This window comes from Pempheris klunzingeri, chromosome 24, assembly GCF_042242105.1.
Source record: "Pempheris klunzingeri isolate RE-2024b chromosome 24, fPemKlu1.hap1, whole genome shotgun sequence".
Taxonomy (NCBI): domain Eukaryota; kingdom Metazoa; phylum Chordata; class Actinopteri; order Acropomatiformes; family Pempheridae; genus Pempheris; species Pempheris klunzingeri.
Genome location: NC_092035.1, coordinates 6,193,106 through 6,211,343, shown reverse-complemented (window position 1 = coordinate 6,211,343; position 18,238 = coordinate 6,193,106). Strand labels below are relative to the sequence as shown.

Below are 18,238 nucleotides of genomic sequence, written 5' to 3'. Positions count from 1 at the left end.
TTACTTTTCCCTCCTTATTACCAAATGTAAAATGTCCCTCAATTACAGACTCAGCCAACTGGATGCCGATCTGTGCCGCCTTAATCCATCAAAGCCTCCAACGCCTCGAAGGAAAATTAGGATCCAAGGCATGTAAGCCCATCCAGTGAGGCTGCTTGGTTTGGAATAAATCAGGAGAAAATTCAAATAGGCTCACTATTATCTGTCATTCCTGCTTCTACTGTCATGCAAAGAGCATATAATTAACAGGCACAATGAAAGCAGCTGATAGAGTCTGGACAATTTTAAGGTAATATTCAGTGTGATTTGAAGGGTCTAGCTCATGTTCTGCCTCATTCGTGACAGTAATTAACGAGCGCCAACTAGCTGTCTTTACTCTGAGGACACGCAGCGAATTCACAGCGAATAAAGGTGACACCAGTCAAAAATAGCGGCACAAGTGAAGAATAATATGGCTTTTAATTTGAGAAAACAATCTCAGCTCGGATTGGTCCTACTCAGTGGATGTACTGGAGCTTTGGAGCATGGCACCACGTTTGCATGTCAAGAAATCCAAAGTTTTGCAGAGGGTCAAGACAACTCCAGCTGCTGATGAAGACCATGTGATACGATCAGAAACTCCAGAGGAGCTACTTTTAAATTACTTTGCGGTAAGATTATTTCTCAGCTGCTATTTCCAAAGTCAAGAATGAACTTTGAACCTCATGATTTCTCATACTTTCCAATTTTCAAACCATTATTCGTATAACTATTCTCAGACTTGTGCAAACACGTCTCTGCTCCTCCTAACAACAAACCCATCATACTAAATGGACGGCGTAACCCAGTGCAGATTACCTGCCCGGAGGCTTGACCCTCAGCTCTTGGGCTTCTCGATAACGAGGCTCGGGGCTCTGAACGCACCACGTTCTGGTTGCTGTAATAACTAACGCTGCTGTCCTGGTAGCCGCTGTCCGAGTACGAGGTCATCTGGGCCGAGTGACCTCCTGAGCCTGAGAGGAACAAGAGATAAGAGGGTGAGGAAACACTGCATCCTCATCTGCTTCTTGGAAATGTTACAGTCTGAGGTGTGATCAAACTGATGCACAGCCACCATTATATATATCTGTCACTGCGGTTTAATTATTTGCATATTATCTAACTTGGCTTTCAACTTGTTAAAAGGCATTATGCAAATACGTACGCATGGATATCTGCATTAAGCCTTTATGCTGCTCCTGAAACAATCTGCATATACTGTACAGCTTCGATAATGCTGGCCTACTTTCTGCTGTAGGATGAAGAGGAGGGAGCATGTGGGGGATATTTTTATACTATCAGACCCCTCCAACTGTATGGAATATAAATAAGACCAAAGGCAAATTTGTTTTTAAAATTTCAAACAGCTACTTGGAAGTTATGTTTACTTATGATATTGTAATTTATTGTAATAGGAGGGAGGTTGAATAGTCTTTGTAAAAAAAACTCTCAGGGTTTGGTTCAGGCGTTTTGGATGCAAAGTTTTGACAAACTGATGAAAGCATTTAAAAGTCAGTCGCTTCCTTCTCTGTAATCCGTTCAGAGATAAAACAGCAACTCTCCTGCACACATAAGAATTCACAGCTGCACTGACTGCATCAGCGCTCCGCTCTATCAGCCTCCCATGTTTCATGGTTTAACACAAGCTTTGAGGAAGCTTGATGGACCGAAATGTCAACCGCTCCAGTGAAGATGCCTAATGTCCAACAGAGGCAGGCTGTGGTTCTACTGCGGAGCTCCCAGGTGTGAATACATGGGAAACTTTCCCGACAAGATGCTTAGAAATAAAGAATAAAATTCAGCCAGCAGAGTGGAGACAAGCTTTATATTTTGGGTGATTTGAACTGATCTGTATAGATGGTTTTATACATTTCATACATATATATATATATAAATCTGAGTAACCGCTTGGAAAAACATGCACATCAGCCTCCTACAGTGGTGTTAATCACAAGTGGGATCGGTGGGATTTGTTATCAAGGTTCAGATTTCTCCCACTTGGTATCAAAAACTGAGGAAATGTGTTGACGTGGGTGGAAACCATGGCAGCAGATTGACCAGCGATGGTAAAATACCTGACGTGAACTTAAAGGACAAGACTGGTGATGTTCTATAATTTTATTATTGTCAGCAAATCCCATCAAAAGAACTATCAAGTGTGGTGTGTGTGTGTGTGTGTGTGTGTGTGTGTGTGTGTGTGTGTGTACCCAAAGTCTGATATATCTTATTCCTTCATTACTGTCAAGTGACATGCTCCTACATTATTTATTTTGACTCACACGCCGTCCTGCAGCATCAGATACTCACAAGAGCATCAAACGTGGATTCATCCGCAATTAAATTAGTCCCCAACAAATGCACCATTTCCTCCTGTTTGAGGAAAGTTTGCTCTAAACTACAGTGTGCAGCTGCTTTAGGAGGAGAGGACTGTTTTTTTAGAATGATAAACTATAGATTTGTGACCTGTTTTTAAGGATTTACATCTCCAGTAGAACCCACTGCGCTCGGGACTGAGAGCCACAGGGAACGTGATGAGACTAAAATATTATTGCTTTTGTTCTTTTTGTGGGTTTTGTTGTCCAAGTCACAAGTCTTGGGTGTTAATGACACTGAAAACATTAATGATGGGGTTCCTCTCTAACACATCATCTTTTGCCAAAGTTAAAACAGTTTTGGTTAAAGATATCTGTTTGGGTTTTTTTTAGACTCTCCTCACTGGCTCAGCAGGAAAAGGGTGTTGCTAGGCAATTTAGGTCCTGATGAGGCAGATTAGATGAGTTTCCAAGCATTAACCAACTAAACTTGTTATTTTTGTCAAACTTTGTAGTCATGAATATTAAATGTAACAGAGTTAAGATCAGAGACCAGGTTTTCAAAGATGGGTTTTTTTTTTTTTTTTTAAATCAAAATGAATGGCTCAGTTCTGTTGTTGTGACTCAAGTCAACACCTCCGTTTTGTCCCTGACCTGTATTAGATATAAAGAATAAAGCCAGAAAAGCAGCATCTATCTGGTTACAGCCTAAAATGCTGCATCTAATATTGATAAAACAGCTTCTTCAATTCAAACATCTAGAAAAGTTAGTTGTCTTCACAACAACAATTCAAAAGTATTTCGAAAACATCCAAAAATGTTGCCTTTTCCTTTCAGTACCCGCTAAGAGGCCATGTGGTGTGAACATTTAACAGACCCTCACTGTCATGCAGGGAGGCGCGGTCCGGTTCAGGCAGGTAGAGTCCCTCCTCTGCTTCCAGGTGACGACCAGGACATCCCGACGCCTCGATGACTCCGCCCTGCGACTCCCCGCCTGCCCAAGCAGGTTAAGAAAGTTCAAAAACAAACAGCAAGTCCGTGGCAGACTGGTAGTTTGGCATTTATGCGTGAATTCAGACTCCCATGGGGCTGAAGAAGTGACTACATTTCCCTACAGACGAAATATAAAATCAAAGAGCAGCAAAGTCTGTATGAAAACAATTTAGTGCCTCACTTTTGCAGACAGAATCTTTTTAATCTAGAAACCAAATGTATCGATTCCTTGACAGAAAACAATGCGCCATTTTATAACAGTACTTTGGTTTTATTGGAAAGCCGACAGTGAAGAATGGGCCAGGAAGCGCAGTGGAGGGATCTGTGACAGAATAGTAAATGGGTCCATTTCATAGCCCATATATACCGGCGGAATCATTGTTTTGTTTTGCTTCACTGGCTGGTGCTGCATTCTGGCAATTTTCAGCCCTTTGGAGGCTAAATTGACTTTCTACATCTAGAAAAATGCCGTCTTTAGTGCCAAATCATATGGATCGTATTTAAAGCTGTAGGCCCTTTTGTTTAGAGTACAAGATGGCAGCAGTTTATCCCATCTTTCTGTCACCTTCTCGCCTTCAAATCATCTTTTTATTATTAAGTCAAGAAGAAGAAATCCTACCTGCAGATCTCCATGCAAACGACTTCTCAGATGAGCTTCAGCAGAGGAGGAGAAGGGGAAGTGGAGGAGAGGAGAAAGCAGAGGGAGACGCAAATCAAATCAGAGTCACGGCCGAATACTTTACATCCAGGAAGAGGAAGTGGAAGGAATCTTTTGCCCGAGAAACATTTCCTCACACTCAATCTATGAGGAACTTAAAGAGAATGAAGCCTCTATTATTAGTGTGTGAATTTCAATTTACTTTCCAAATTGATAAAAATGAAAGTGAGTTGACCCCAGCTGGAAGATGTTATATAACCTGCCGCACAGCCGTGCCTCGTCTTATCTGGGCTAAGAAAACACCTGCAGCTGGAAACAAATCACTTCTTTGGATAACAAGATAACAACAAATCAAAGCCCTGCTTAGGTTATTAGATGCTGTGATAGCAAGTATTAAACCTGTCTGATTATTTCAGGAGCAATCGTCACTAGTTTCAGGTAGATTTGAGGGTCAAAATTGCGCAAAACATAAGAATATATTTAAATGATAATTCCCTCTATAATGTTCAGCACAACATTAAATCCAGTGGTTGGATGTGAAGGTTTGTGTTTGTAATCAGGGTGATGTATGAGGGTTGTGACAGCCCGATGTAACTGTCATCTATGTGAACATCATCCCTCATGAAGATAGGAATCACTAGACAGTGGTCTGACAGAGCGGGCTGCAACCATGCAGGCACCCATCATTATGCTTTGGGTGCGCTTTAAGACTAAAATCTAACTTTGGTTCTAAACAGGAAATTTCAAGAAAGTAAACAATTCCAATTAGTCTCACAAAGACAGCCTTAAAAAACAAAATCAGATCATTTTATCAACCTCGTTTGAAGAAATCAATTTTTTCCAGAAGATGGTATTGTGACTTTCAGTCTCAGATCAGATTTCTATGAATAGTAAAAACATTTAAATGGCAGAAAATTATCTAAAGTGAAGGTTTGGCTCACCATCGCCCCCCTTTTCATTTCCAGCTGACTTGTTTTAAAACAAGAGCCATGTGAAAGTCTCTTGAATATGCTCTTGATGGGGCGTCCCGGTTGCCAACTGGCCCCTTTTCCTCTTCACTTGCAGAAGAGTGAGGCTAAATCTGAATGTCCCACGATTTGCAAGATCAGATTTAAGCTTTATTATTTGTATTTTCAAACAAATGCTATAAAATACTACTAAAATCTGCCTGAACTCTAACATCCATAATCAAAAATAAACTTATCTCCTGAGATACTTTGAGATTTTCGAGGAAATAACTGCTAAATACTTAAATACATACGATGCATCATGTGTGATTCAGGGCAAGAAACATGTAAATGTCATGCAGTTGAACCTACCTGCTACTGTCTCCTGCTGGTGACTCAGCTCCCAGCATGCACCTCTCCAGCTGGCTCGCCACGATCTGCCGCTCCTCCTCCAGCTCCCGAGTCAGCCGCTCAAACTGAAGCTCCTACGGCAAGACATTTACGGCAGTGATTACAGCCCGACATCCACCATGACACGTCAATTTAAGCCTCCTTTTTAAGACCTATTTGATGCCAGTTAGAATTAAATGTATTAAATGTAAAAACCCATTTTGTATTTGGTCTGCATGGCTTGACTGATTTCTCACCGGCTTTGAGCTCACTGAGAGACTGTTAAACCTGTTAAAGTGGATCTGAGATTTAAAACACTAAGACCATGTCCAGGTCCTATTACAGGCCTTCAGTTCAGATAATGTTATTACACACATTTTAAGAATGTCAATACAAAGCAGGAGGATCGAGCAGAGAATGATAGAATATAGATTTCAGGGCCACAATCTACTACAGAGGGTAGAAACAGATGTGACCTGCTTCTCACATTTTGATTATTCTGGAAACACCTACTGCATACAGTTCATGTACTGCTGCACCACAGCTGTCACATGAGCAAGACACAGGTCTGACATTCACATCTTTGTGTTTCTATCAAGGACCAAGACCAAGTTTTTTTAATGGTCGGGGTTAAAACTCCAGATGTAAAAGCAAAAATGCTCAACTTGAGCTTCTAGCATTGCTACAGCTAACCGTTACTTTCATTCATCGCTCTTCCACTTACTTCCTCGATTAATGAAATGACACTCTACAATATCAGGAAAAAGTAAAACACGTCAGTCTGAGGTCTCGTTTTCGAGAAGAAAACCAGCAAATATTCACAGTTTAGAAGCTGGAACCAGAAAATGACAAATAATTCAACCATGACTGCTTTTTTTGCAGATTAATTTTGTGTCGGCTGATTAATCAATTTATCATTTCAGCTATAATCAAGTCTCACAACAGTCCGGCCCAACTAAAGTCTGAGGCCCTTATTTTTGTCTAAATTCTCAAAATTCTCTCTCGCATTTTCATTCCAACTCTCATTTTCGTGAATTTGTGCCTGTAGTTTTATAGATTTGTACAAGCAGGTAAACACATGCTACAGTTCTGTATATTACACAACAGCATCTGGAATGTGAGACATTTAATATGATCTTTTATCTGATAAAAATATGGCACATAGCCATTTGATCTGATGACAAACGGCATTAAAAAGTCAAAGCTTTCTGTATTTTTAAATGACCCACATTAACTCTGAATTCTGCTCTGAAGCTACATCCTAGATCTTGTACATGTCTGTGTTTCTGATGAGCACACAGTTTCTCATTTTGCCCAGCAGGAAGAGTACATGTAGAGGAAGACTCCCTTATAAAGATAAGCTCCAGTAAAGATAAACAGAAGCTCTCTGGAGTTTGGTGTCCATGTGTGGATGACAGTAAACGCTGCAGATCTCAATATCACACTTAAACCTTTGTAGGACGTTTTAAAGGCAGGTAAAATGAAATAGAGGAGAAATGTCCCCCTCCAGCTGTAGTCATTAAACAGGTTTATCTCTGGAATTTAAGACTATGCATAACTATATGTTTCTGGTCTCACTCTTCAGGCTACACAAGGGATGACTGAGTATGTGTCCTGTAGGTTAATGGGAATCAGACGCTGCTTGACACTCTTTATGATTTAAGTGAATCACTGGTACGTGGGCTAAATGTTGCATTAAAAAGCTTCTTTTAACTGGTATTAGTGACTTGTACATTTCCAAAATGTGGTTAGGCTCAGGTATGATATGATATCCATCTCAAAACATCCATGACGTTTGGCCATCACAGCGTATTTTTGGCAACACTCAAATCTGGCCTATTAATTACAAGTCCTGTGAGCTGGTAGGGATCCAGTGCCTTGCTCAAGGGTGTGAAAGCGGAGCAGATGTTTGCCGACTATGGCCCAATGGCTGGTAGTTTTGGAAGTCCCTCATCTGTATTCTGTTACATAATACAGAGGCTTCACAGCTGCTTCATAAATCTTCCAGGAACTACAGCTGGTGTCATCATGGAGGTCCACTAGAGAATTATCTGTCTGCAAAATGTCTAAATATAAAGCTGCCAGGCTGGAAATCACTCAGCTACCCAGGAAAATGTGTTTGTGAAGTAATTCAGGAAATCTTCTCAGTCCAAGTGAAACTTCTGACTGTTTGTTTGGAGTGACACCAGAACTGTTTAAACGGGGGAACGTTGCACCGTTATTCTGCTTCACAATCAGTGTAAAAGTTACTTTTATGTCTAAAAATCACAATGTGGGGTGGAAATTTACTCTAATGGCGAGTCCTCTACAGCAATATTGCATGACCTCTGTGTAAAGAGACTGCCTCAGTTCACTGGGTTGTCTGTACTGTAATAAAAGTAGAGTAAAAGTACAAATGCCACAATGTAGAAATACTCCATGACTTTCTTTTGTCTCTAAAAGCCACATAATACCTAAAAAATGCATATGTTGCCCTGTGTTTACGGTAATCTTTCACATCTGAAAACTACGTGTGTTTTTGTCAATTAAATATGATATTCATATATATTTTGCGACATCTCTATGTGTGTTGTCTGTCTACAAATGTATAGTTTGCATAAACAGAAGAAAGATAGGTAATATTAATCAGTCAGCTGATTCATTAATTAGCAACGAAATACATTTAAACATTAAAAAAGGTGTCAAAAATGACAGATTGAGGTCTTAAATTAATTTGGTAGCATTAGTACAATGGGAACAGTGTGATTAACATTAAATAATACTCATACTACTACTACTCCATCTATGTATCCGTCCATTTCACTTTTTTACGAGCACAGCAGGGTGAAAGTCCTCTAAATCATAATCCTTTAAAAACTACAAAAGACACTTAAATCCACACTTTTCATCTGTTTACGTCTCTTGATAAAAGCTCTTTTGTATTTGGGTCAACTCTGACCATGTGACGCAGGGAGCCTTGACAGTCTCTTTAGTCAGATGGTGTTCAGTTATTTAGTTAATGGTCTCATCATATCGGCTATTTGTTTGTGTCTCATCCACTCTGGACTGACGAAGCCTGCGTGACACCAAAGAACAAAGTCGACCTGCCTCATTTCAGAGGCAACAAGAAATACACGGCTTACTTCATCCCTAATCTGACCCTGAAAGAAGTACGTCGCACACACACACACACACACACACACAGACGGGGACGCTCTATAAATTATGACTTTAGCTCACTTTGCATGAAACTTTAATGATCCCCACGAGGAAGTTGGGTACACACAGCTAATTTTGCAGTGCTAATAAGTGTTGATTTTTCTGCAGCAATTATTCCGAGTTAATTGGAGAGATGTTTGTCCGCTTATTGGGCTGATGTGGCTCAGAGGCAGCGGCTCAAAACTATCGCAATGAAAAAAAGAAAAAAGCTTTTAGTTTGAGTTCAGACTTACAGAAGACATTGAGGGTTTTCTCCTAAATTTTAAACATTTTTATAATAATGTAACATGGATAATAATGTAGAGAAACTGGGCTGTAGATCTGGAAAAAGACAATCAGGTACACAATCCTTTGGGTTTGCATTGTGATGGATGTGGCACACCTTTAAACTATGTTGACACTTGGGAGTTAACACTGTTGAGTGGTTCAATTCATCAGTTACCGTGTTTCAAGGTGATAAAACGGAGGAGAAAAACAAAATACAATCACACAAAAAAGATGCAAATTAGTCATTTGTAAAAGTGAGATAAAAGCCTTGAGTGGTTTATAAAGAAAAAAATAAGGGCTGTGATGATCTGAATGCCAGAAGAGCTGTATTAAATGGAAAAGAAGAGGTCCGCGATGGGAAAAGGACAAGACGTCACCTAAAGAGACAGTGCCAGATGTATTATTGAGGCACTCACTACTTTAAGGGACACTACAGTGTGCCAATTCAAACAGCATGGTGCTGCATACTGTCCCAGCATCACTGCCGCCTCCCTCTGCATCCCCACATCTCCTTACATCACTTCAGAGCAGCATGGAGACGGGACACGAACACACAGCCCTCCTTGTTTCAGCCCCGCCACGTTACGGCATGCCTCCAGGGACAAACAGAGCAACGTCATGCCCTGCGTCCGTCACCTCGTGATGTCTGGAAAACTCACTTTGCGCTGCCAGGCCGGTTGCAAAGCTGTGCCAGGCGGTGTTTCGTACCAGCTGGGGGCTACTGGACGATCTGGCTAATTGTGTGCTATCATAAAGTGTTTTTCACTCTCTCTCTCTCTCTCTTATCGAGTGACACCAACCACAGACCTCTGCGTCTTATTCCTTCTTGCCGTGTCTAATCATAGCCCAGCAGTTTGGTTTATCCAGGCTGCATCTGTGATACCCGTGAAATGTTCGGCCTAGTTCTGCCGCTGCGACACATTGCTGCGCTTATATTGCTGCAATAACTCTTAAAGGGAGAATTCACCCTGAAAGACTTTGTTAAAAAGGCAGCTTAACATTTTCAAGCCCATTTTCCTGCTCATAGACCCATTTCTCTCTTTCTCATGGATATCTGTAAGTGCATACTACAGATGACGTAATGGCGCCATGCCTGGCAAAGCAGGAAACTTTTCAGACACAACATTAATTGTGTACGTCTTCGGTTTCTTTCCAGAGGCACCATTTTACACCGACGTTCAACAATCATACAAGGAGAAATCATCAGTGGAAAATAGAGATAGGCTACTTGTTAGTACACCCACAATCGCCTCAATAGACGAGAATGCCGCACATCCCGCTTTTGTTTTGCCATCTCTCTTGCTCTCTCCGCCTACGCATGTAACCCATAGATGGATTAAAACATTCTCAGTCTTCTCATACGCCCAGACGCCCACCTTTGATGGAAAGCAACAAGTTGTGCCTGTTCTCTGAGTGCTGTCAAAAGGCATTGTGGGAAACAGTGGAAGTCACTAAGTAGAGGAGACAGGTGGAGGCAAACAGGGATGACTGGGAGAGTAAATAACCCCTGGAAATGCAACGAACATCACAGATTGATGAGATCTGAAACAGTGTGCAAGGGTAGATTTCCTCTTTGATTTCCACAGTGTGGATCATGAGAAATCAGCTTCTTTTTACACCACAGTGACTTTGCTGCACACCGCTAACGTAACACACAACCTCGGGCATCTGTGATCTCAAGTCAACAAGGCAGGCCACAACAGGCCATCATAAGCGCTCTTTTTCTAAAAATGACAGCGAGCATGCATTCAAAATCCAGGCCGATGTCAAAGAGCAACTGTTTTGTGCTTCAGATACCATCGGGGCAGAGCAGCGTCAGGCAGTGACATAACTGGATTGACATTGCTGGTTTAACCCTCAGATTCAGATTCTAACCACTCAGCTCATACGAGGGACTCTCATGCAGAAAAAGTGGCCACACGGCTCCGTCAATCATCCATATCGAGTTCAGCTGTTTGGTAAATTTGCTCTGACAACGCACGTGGTGTTTCTGGCCGTAATCGTCGAAATCAATCCAAGCATGGAGATCGCTGACGTGGCCCAGTTGTTGTTGTTTTATTGAGCTCTTTTCCCCTCACTCTATCCTGGGAGGGCTTCTGCTGAGCATGCATGTTCTTTTTCAGCAGCACCTTGTGTCACATTCATACAGTGGAACCCTGCGCTTACACCTGGGAGCTGCCCTGCAAAACAACAGTCTGCTACTGTCGGGCAACAGGGATCCAAACAAGCCCTCTGGTGAATATCTGATAACATTTTGGCAGGCCACATCCTCTGTATTTTAGAATTAATGAAAGATGAACTTGCTTTTTTCTCCCTAACAAGATCAAAAACTGGCCTATAAGAGAATTACTATGATGTTACTGTTGTTTATTGATCCGCTCGCCCACGCCAAACCCATTGTTGGGGCCACCATTACAAGCTCATGCTGTGCAGCCAAGCATTATTCACGCCCCCCTCCCTGAGCTTTATTACAAATTGTACTCAAGCAGCCAATGATAGTAAATATGTCTGAAATAAATGGCTGAAGAATAAGACATCTAGAATATTTACAAGTAGCCATGGGTTTGAATATTCTCTCATGCTTCGCCATCAGGTGAAGAGTTGAATAAGAAGTCAAATGTCTGAACAGCAGATTCTCATTTTACTGCTTATTCTGAGTGGCAGTGGAATATTTTTGCACTTAAAAGCGTTACTGCCTATCAGGTATGCTGATGTTCAGTTGGAGGTAAATTTCATTGTCAACCGAAGCCAGCACAAACTCTTGTAACACTGTACTTTGGCATGGTAAAAAAATCATATTGTGACAGCTCTGTAAACGGTTTAGATCTGATATCAGGGGCACATTTCAGTCTTGATTTCACAGAACGATGCACATAGCAGCTACAGACGTGTCAGTCTCTCATTTCGAAGCATCTTTGCCGCAAGCTGTCGCCTCAACATCTAATCAATCTCTCAATGTTTGCTGCAGAAGTGACAAAATTAAACTGCACTGACACTGCATGGGTTTTAGGTTTCCCAGTCGCCACACATCCTGCTCTGGTATTTTCCGCGCTCACGTCTATCACTCTCCTACTTTTAATGGGCTAAATGAGAGCAAAGTGGAAAAGCATCAGGCCCTGAACACAATAGAAGGCAATAACTGTTGTGCTCCATTTAGCACGTCTAATTTGACATTTCTGTGGAGGAACTGCAGGCGGTAGATTTGACGCTTCAGCAGCGCTGCCGCCTGCATTTCAACAGAGAGAAAGGTAAAGCAACTTGATTATATTTCTGGTTGTAGCCTGTTCAACAGTCTGACACGAGCGACATGGTAACATGTTAGCGTCCAAGTTTAGGATTGCTTTCATCTTGTACGTTCTTAAGTGTTTTTTCTACTAAATCATCCATTTCTTGTTAACATGCATCCTATTATTATAGAAATCAAGAATTTCTCTGGAGACATTATGGCTGCTTGGCTCACCTAATCCAGCAAGCCTCCATAACTGAAGGACGCAGCAGGTCACTTGTTATTTTCTACAAAAACAATCCATATGAGGATTTTAGAAACAGGTCAGTTAAGTCTTTTCTTATCTGCCACTGCTACGATTAAGGTTTCTTTAAATGGCAACATGCAAAATCCAAATTGGAGGACCTACAATTTGTTAATAAAGGAGAACGTGTCACAACATATCATTAAAAATGAAGAATTGCTGAGCCTCCATACATAAGGGAACATGCACAATCACATCATCATTTGCATCTTTTCTGCAAAAATCACCAGACCAGCTAAAAATCACAATCACAATCACAATATCTGTCAAAATAATCTCAATAGGATTTTTTTGTTGCATCATTCAGTCCTTTGTCAAAGTCTCACACTCCAGTTGCCCAAATTCAGTAATGCTTTCACTTTAACTATGCAAATCTATCCTTTAGATACTGAACCACCCATGTGTGTTTATAATATGGGGTAAAAATCATCACCGCCATCCAACCCTTGCACAAGTGTAAGATCCTCACAAGATCAGACACCCATTCACACATTGACTGGTGTGAGTCTAACGGCTCTCATGACAGCCAGGTGGATTAACGACCCACGTGTGACCTTAAAGAGTCTCAGCACACAGGTTAAACGCCCGGGACTCCCCACCGCTCAATTAGAGCTGAGGAAGCCTTTTGGATGAGACACAGGAACGTCCACTTGCCCTTGACTCAACCCCTCTGGACTCGGATCTATTACTCAAACCGGCCTCACTGGATCATGTTTAAACGTCTCACAGGTAACTTAAGTCAACTGTTCACAACGATGCAGCACAGGGTAACGTGCTGCAGCGCAATGACAACGCAGCTTATTGCCTTTGACTCTGAGGTCAAGAAGTTCCCTGTCAGGGAAACGTACGGAGAAGTTATTATAAGGAAGCGGCAGAGCAAAGGTGTCGTCATCCTCCTGGTGAAGACGGGTTTTCTGGGGCATTTTTGGCCATTAAAAGAAAGTGTGAATAAAAATGTATTTTTTCAGCTGCTTTCTCTGGAAAAATGTACAAATCAAACAGATTTTTTGTGTTAATACCACAATCAAACATCTTCTGTAGTCTTTTTGTTACTGCAAACTAAATACAGCGAGTTCTAATCAGTAACGATTGTTCAAACATATTAATCTGATTCATCATCCACTACTATTATTCTTCTGCCTCTTTATGGATGCCAGCTAAGGATTAAAACACAAACACTTTTGTTGCAACAACAAATACACCTAACACATGCATCTGCTTCACTGCAATACCTGGCATGTGCAGGAGGAATGATGCAGCAGTCTGGGATTCTTATGAGTGAAATGAACGAGTTTCCAGCAGCAAGCAGAGCGTCTGAAGCGTTAAGTATGATCGAAGGGTGACAAAGCAGCTCCTGCTGTGTTCCACGAGAAAAAACCAAAGCCACATGAAGCAGCCAAACGGCCTTTAACATTACTTCACATCACGAGCAATCTGAGGCCCACATTTTTGTCTGTTAGCTCCAAGGAAAATTGCAGATTAAAAGTAAAAGCAGATTCTCTTTTCTTGGACATCATAAGCCTTTAAATAGCAGTGTGCCTAATTCAGAGTCACAAACCCAGGGACTAAGTTGAGAACATGGCCACTGTCCAGGCATAATTAAGAGCAGGGGAACAGAGAGACTCCCATGTTGACGGGATAGAAAGAAGCATAAAAATAACAGCGGGGAAAGGAGACAGGCGGAGAGACGGAGGCTGTGTTCACACTGCAGCTGCAAGTGCCTGTCTGTTGTGATTTCCCTCATTAATATGCAACACAGATGTGACTTTTTTCAGAGTGTCAAAGGAAAAAAAAGTTAGAGACTAAAATCGGTTGCCGGCGTCTCTGATGTCGGTCGATATCAACATCCAGTGCTCATTGACACACTCATTACAGTTTACATCATTTAACCAGAGACAACTGTCAAAACTTTTGTCACACTGGCACTGAGCAGAGATAGCAAGGACAAGACAAGACAAAAAAATGAAAGACTGTAGACTATTTCAGGAAGCTTCAGTTCAGCCAGGAACAAAACATGAAACTATAACTGAAATGTGTGAAAAACAAGCAAAAGACAGGAACAAAAACACTTTCACAACATCGCTGTCAGTTTGTATCAAGGGCTGCTCTCACAAGATGAACATCACCTGGTGACCTCACATGATTTGTAATATCTGAAGAAGCCGTCTTTGTTCTTAATCTTGTGCAAATCTGCAATGGCCATAATCTTTCATCTAATAAATCTACTCCTGTGTGAATGAGCCTGTCGAAAATATAGGTTCCTCAGTGTTTTTATCGCCCATCCTTTTCGGTTCACAGAATTGTGGGAGTCCAAGGAAATTATTAATAAGAGTTTTAATAGAATTTTGGGGACAAATTCAGAGGCTGAGCATGGAGACCCATTTCATTTCAGCCTCATCTGGAGATAATCCTGAGGATTTGCTCAGTAAATTTGGGTGACTCACAGACTTCGTTTATCCGGTGAGGGGCAGAGGGGCGGGGCCAAAGGATGGCACCCGCGGCGCTCCCCCTACCAACGCCAGAAGGTGACAGGAAGTTGTGGCTTGTAGATGTCATGTATGGGGGTTACTGAACGGTCTTACCAAGTACAGGGCCACAGGACCAGAGCGTCTGTATGAAGTGACTGTCAACATTTGTCGTTGGAGAGAAAATCAAATGACCACAAAGAACTAAAAATTCCAACATAAAGACGCAAATTGACAAAAAAAGATATGAAAAGCAACAAAAAAAGACAACAAAAGAATAGTTGGCTTGTTGGTATCGTATACACAGGCCTGCCAAGTGCAGGCCCAGGGCCCATGGACCACAGCCTCTGCATGAAGGGACTGTTGAGTCAATCAAATGTAGTCATTTGATTGACTCAACAGACACAAAGAGACACAAAACTACCACAGAGAGACAAAAATATGACCACAAAGACAAAGAACGGCCACATTAGCACAGAAAATGACCACAAAGAGAAGCAAAATGACCACATGTAGACACAAAGAGCTTTTACATGTCATTGTCCAGGGGCCCACTGCCTGATAATGTGTCCTTGGCTGTAGACTGTTTGGAGATGCAAATAGCAGCTACTTTCATAATAGACATTTCATAATAGAATATTTGAAGTTGTTAATTTGGCATTCATTTATTATAAATATTCATGGTGGTAATTAAATGTTAAATGTGTTTGTGTGCAAAGAGTTCCCCTGACAACGTTAGTGCAGTGCTAACAGGTCACATGGGTCACATCGTGGGGGAGATAAGAGCATTCATCCAAAGACACGAGCTCCAGACGAAAAGGTCTGTGTGCGATAACAGCAACAAAACTAGTGGCTCAGAAGTGAATGAAAAGTTGATTAAATGACCAAAGAGGTGAGAAAATGAAGCACAAACATCAACAAGGGTGTGACTGCAGCATCTTCTGCCTCCTACCTGCTCTTTGACTGAAGCCAGGAGGTTGGTGGTGGTGGTGGTGGTCGTGCTGCTGCTGCTGCTGCTGCTGCAGGCGTTCAACGGGAGGCCGTGACCGCTCGGCCCCTCTCTGACCGCCATGGTCCCTTCCCCCTCTGCGTCCCCCTCCTCCATCTCCTCCCACTATAGTCCAGAGCCGGCTGGCTGCTGAGGCGCCCTCTCTGACCCTGCAGAAGGACTACAAGCCGGTCAGGATGTGGACACAGGGGGGACATGGTAAACAGAAAAATCACTGTCATATCCCTGGGGGCCTCCAAGTGTGAGTTTACAGGGACCTTATTATATTTTACCTACTAACTGTCCTATTCTGTCTTTAAAGCTGTCTAACATCCCTGCAGGGAGCCATAGTGAATTTATAGTGACCTCAAGATATCACTTTAATACCCCTACGACACCCCAATCGGGTCGTAAATTAGGATTGTGGCTTTTCATGCACCTATAGTATCAGTTTCTGTCGGGATTCATGACGAGGCTCAACAATCAGATCAGGATGCTTTGCCTTATATGTATATTTTTAATCTCCTTTTGTATTAGGAGGCTGTCCAGTGGGGATTTAACCCTTCACTGGTGCATGCTATTGCATATTTCTCCATAAACAAACAGTTTTACCTTAAAGGTTAAGCATTGCATTCGCAGGTGTGCATGCATGCTGCACAGCAGGCATTTAACAGCATGTCACGTTCATTATTTTCTCCCCCATAATAGAGCTGGAGCTATCCGTGAAGAGCCTTCATCATATGCTGCACGGCAGCCTGTCTGTCAAACGTGCACATCAATCACTCAACCACCATCTGGCAGCCAAGGACGAGGTCACACCGACTCACCGGACCGGAGACCAGGGGGGGAGCGCGGCTGCACACAACCCGAGGCTCCCTCTCTGTGTGCCCGCCTGCTTCACACAAGCTGCCCGCCCGCCCGCCCGCCTGGCAAGCGGCTGCGGCTGCGGCTGTCAGAGCGACTCACCGGCCAGATGTTGCTGTTAGAAGCAGGCCACAGCTGGCTCGATCCGTCCTGTTACGCATCCATCCTCCTCCTGCAGGCGGCCGTGACAGCCACTACATTCCCCACGCGCCGACGCGACAAATAAACAAAACAAACAGCAAACAGTCTCGTGCGCGTCCACACACTCCTCGTGCAGGATTGTGTGCTTTTTTTTTTTTTTCCTGCCTTTTACCCGGCGTGGGGTTTCAATGCACCCATCTACCCCTTGGCGTCCTCGCGGCACCCAGCCACCCACCCACCAACCCGCCCAGCCACTATTACCGATCAGCGGCGTGACGTCACCATGCGGCTATGGATTATTTTCCGATAGGGGGATCGATCAGAGGATGATGCACGCGTTGCTGTTGCGGCTGCAGGAGATGTGATGCAGCGCGGCAGCTCCGTGCAAAGAGATGGAGAGGAAGGATGCAGCCTGCAGCGGCCAGTGTGTGTGTGTGTGTGTGTGTGTGTGTGTGTGTGTGTGTGTGTTTTCTCCTCCCTCGCTGTAGGCCTGACTGGTCCTTAAGGGATCCTAAAGGATCATTTAATAGGAAAAGTTCATAAAGTATATCAGTATAAATTATAGAGGCCGATTATTACATTATTATTTTTTCAAGTAAAAAAAAAGATTCAAAACTTATTTCAAAAAATTTGAAATAATAACATTGACATATGTTAAGTGAAAAATAAATTATTTCTAAAAAAGTTTTTTTTAAACTTAATATTTTACATCTTATCAGTTTTGATTGATCTTGTCTGTTTTTAACTAAAAAGACTTCTCACCTTACAACCTTGACGAAAAGTGGACATTTTAGAGGTTTGTGGCTCTCACTGGACCGCAACGCTACAAACATACCATGATTAAACAGTACACGAAGTAGGTCAAATTAGCATTAAACAGTTAAGTGCAACACCCACATTAATCCAGCAGTAATAATAACCCAAAAATATAATTTACAGGGAGCATCTGTGTAGCAAATACTTTCTACTTACTTTTGAATGCAGGACTTCTATTTGTAGTGGAGTATTTTCACAGTACTTTTACCCGAGTAAAGGATTTGAATACTTCCTCCACTGAAAAACAGTTGTATGGACCTTTGGATGTCCATGGATTAAAGGAGGTTTACCCAAATTAAAACAATGTCTGGATTATTCAGGTTGATGCGGTGGACTCTTATCAAAGGGACTATTTCTTTGGTTGAGAGCAGTTCAAATGAAAACTGTTCACCACTGTGATCTGTGGATTATCCCATGTAAATCAGCCAGTTTTTGTTATTTCTGACCAACTGTGAGTTCCATAAACTAAATTTGGACAGAGACCTCTAAATCTGGGCAAAAAACACACCCCACACCATTTTGCAATTTGAGCAATCTGGCACAACAGGAAATACTACAACTGCTGTGATCGACATACACTGAACAAAATATAAACACAACACTTTTGTTTTTGCTCCCATTTTTCACGACCACGACCATTTCTCTCAAATA

At 42.2% G+C, this 18,238-nt stretch overlaps 1 protein-coding gene across 1 annotated transcript in view; it reads right to left on the bottom strand.

Moving 5' to 3' along the window:
• Positions 1 to 15,883, bottom strand: part of LOC139223501 (plakophilin-4-like) — a 36,307-nt gene extending 20,424 nt beyond the window's left edge. Inside the window, exons 1-5 of the mRNA XM_070855425.1 lie at positions 15,731 to 15,883; positions 5,301 to 5,413; positions 3,943 to 3,977; positions 3,208 to 3,324; positions 838 to 992 (exon numbers count right to left, since the gene is read on the bottom strand). Of these exons, the coding sequence (XP_070711526.1) occupies positions 838 to 992; positions 3,208 to 3,324; positions 3,943 to 3,977; positions 5,301 to 5,413; positions 15,731 to 15,883 (573 nt within the window). The remainder of the gene's footprint in view (positions 1 to 837; positions 993 to 3,207; positions 3,325 to 3,942; positions 3,978 to 5,300; positions 5,414 to 15,730) is intronic.
• Positions 15,884 to 18,238: the final 2,355 nt, after the last annotated feature.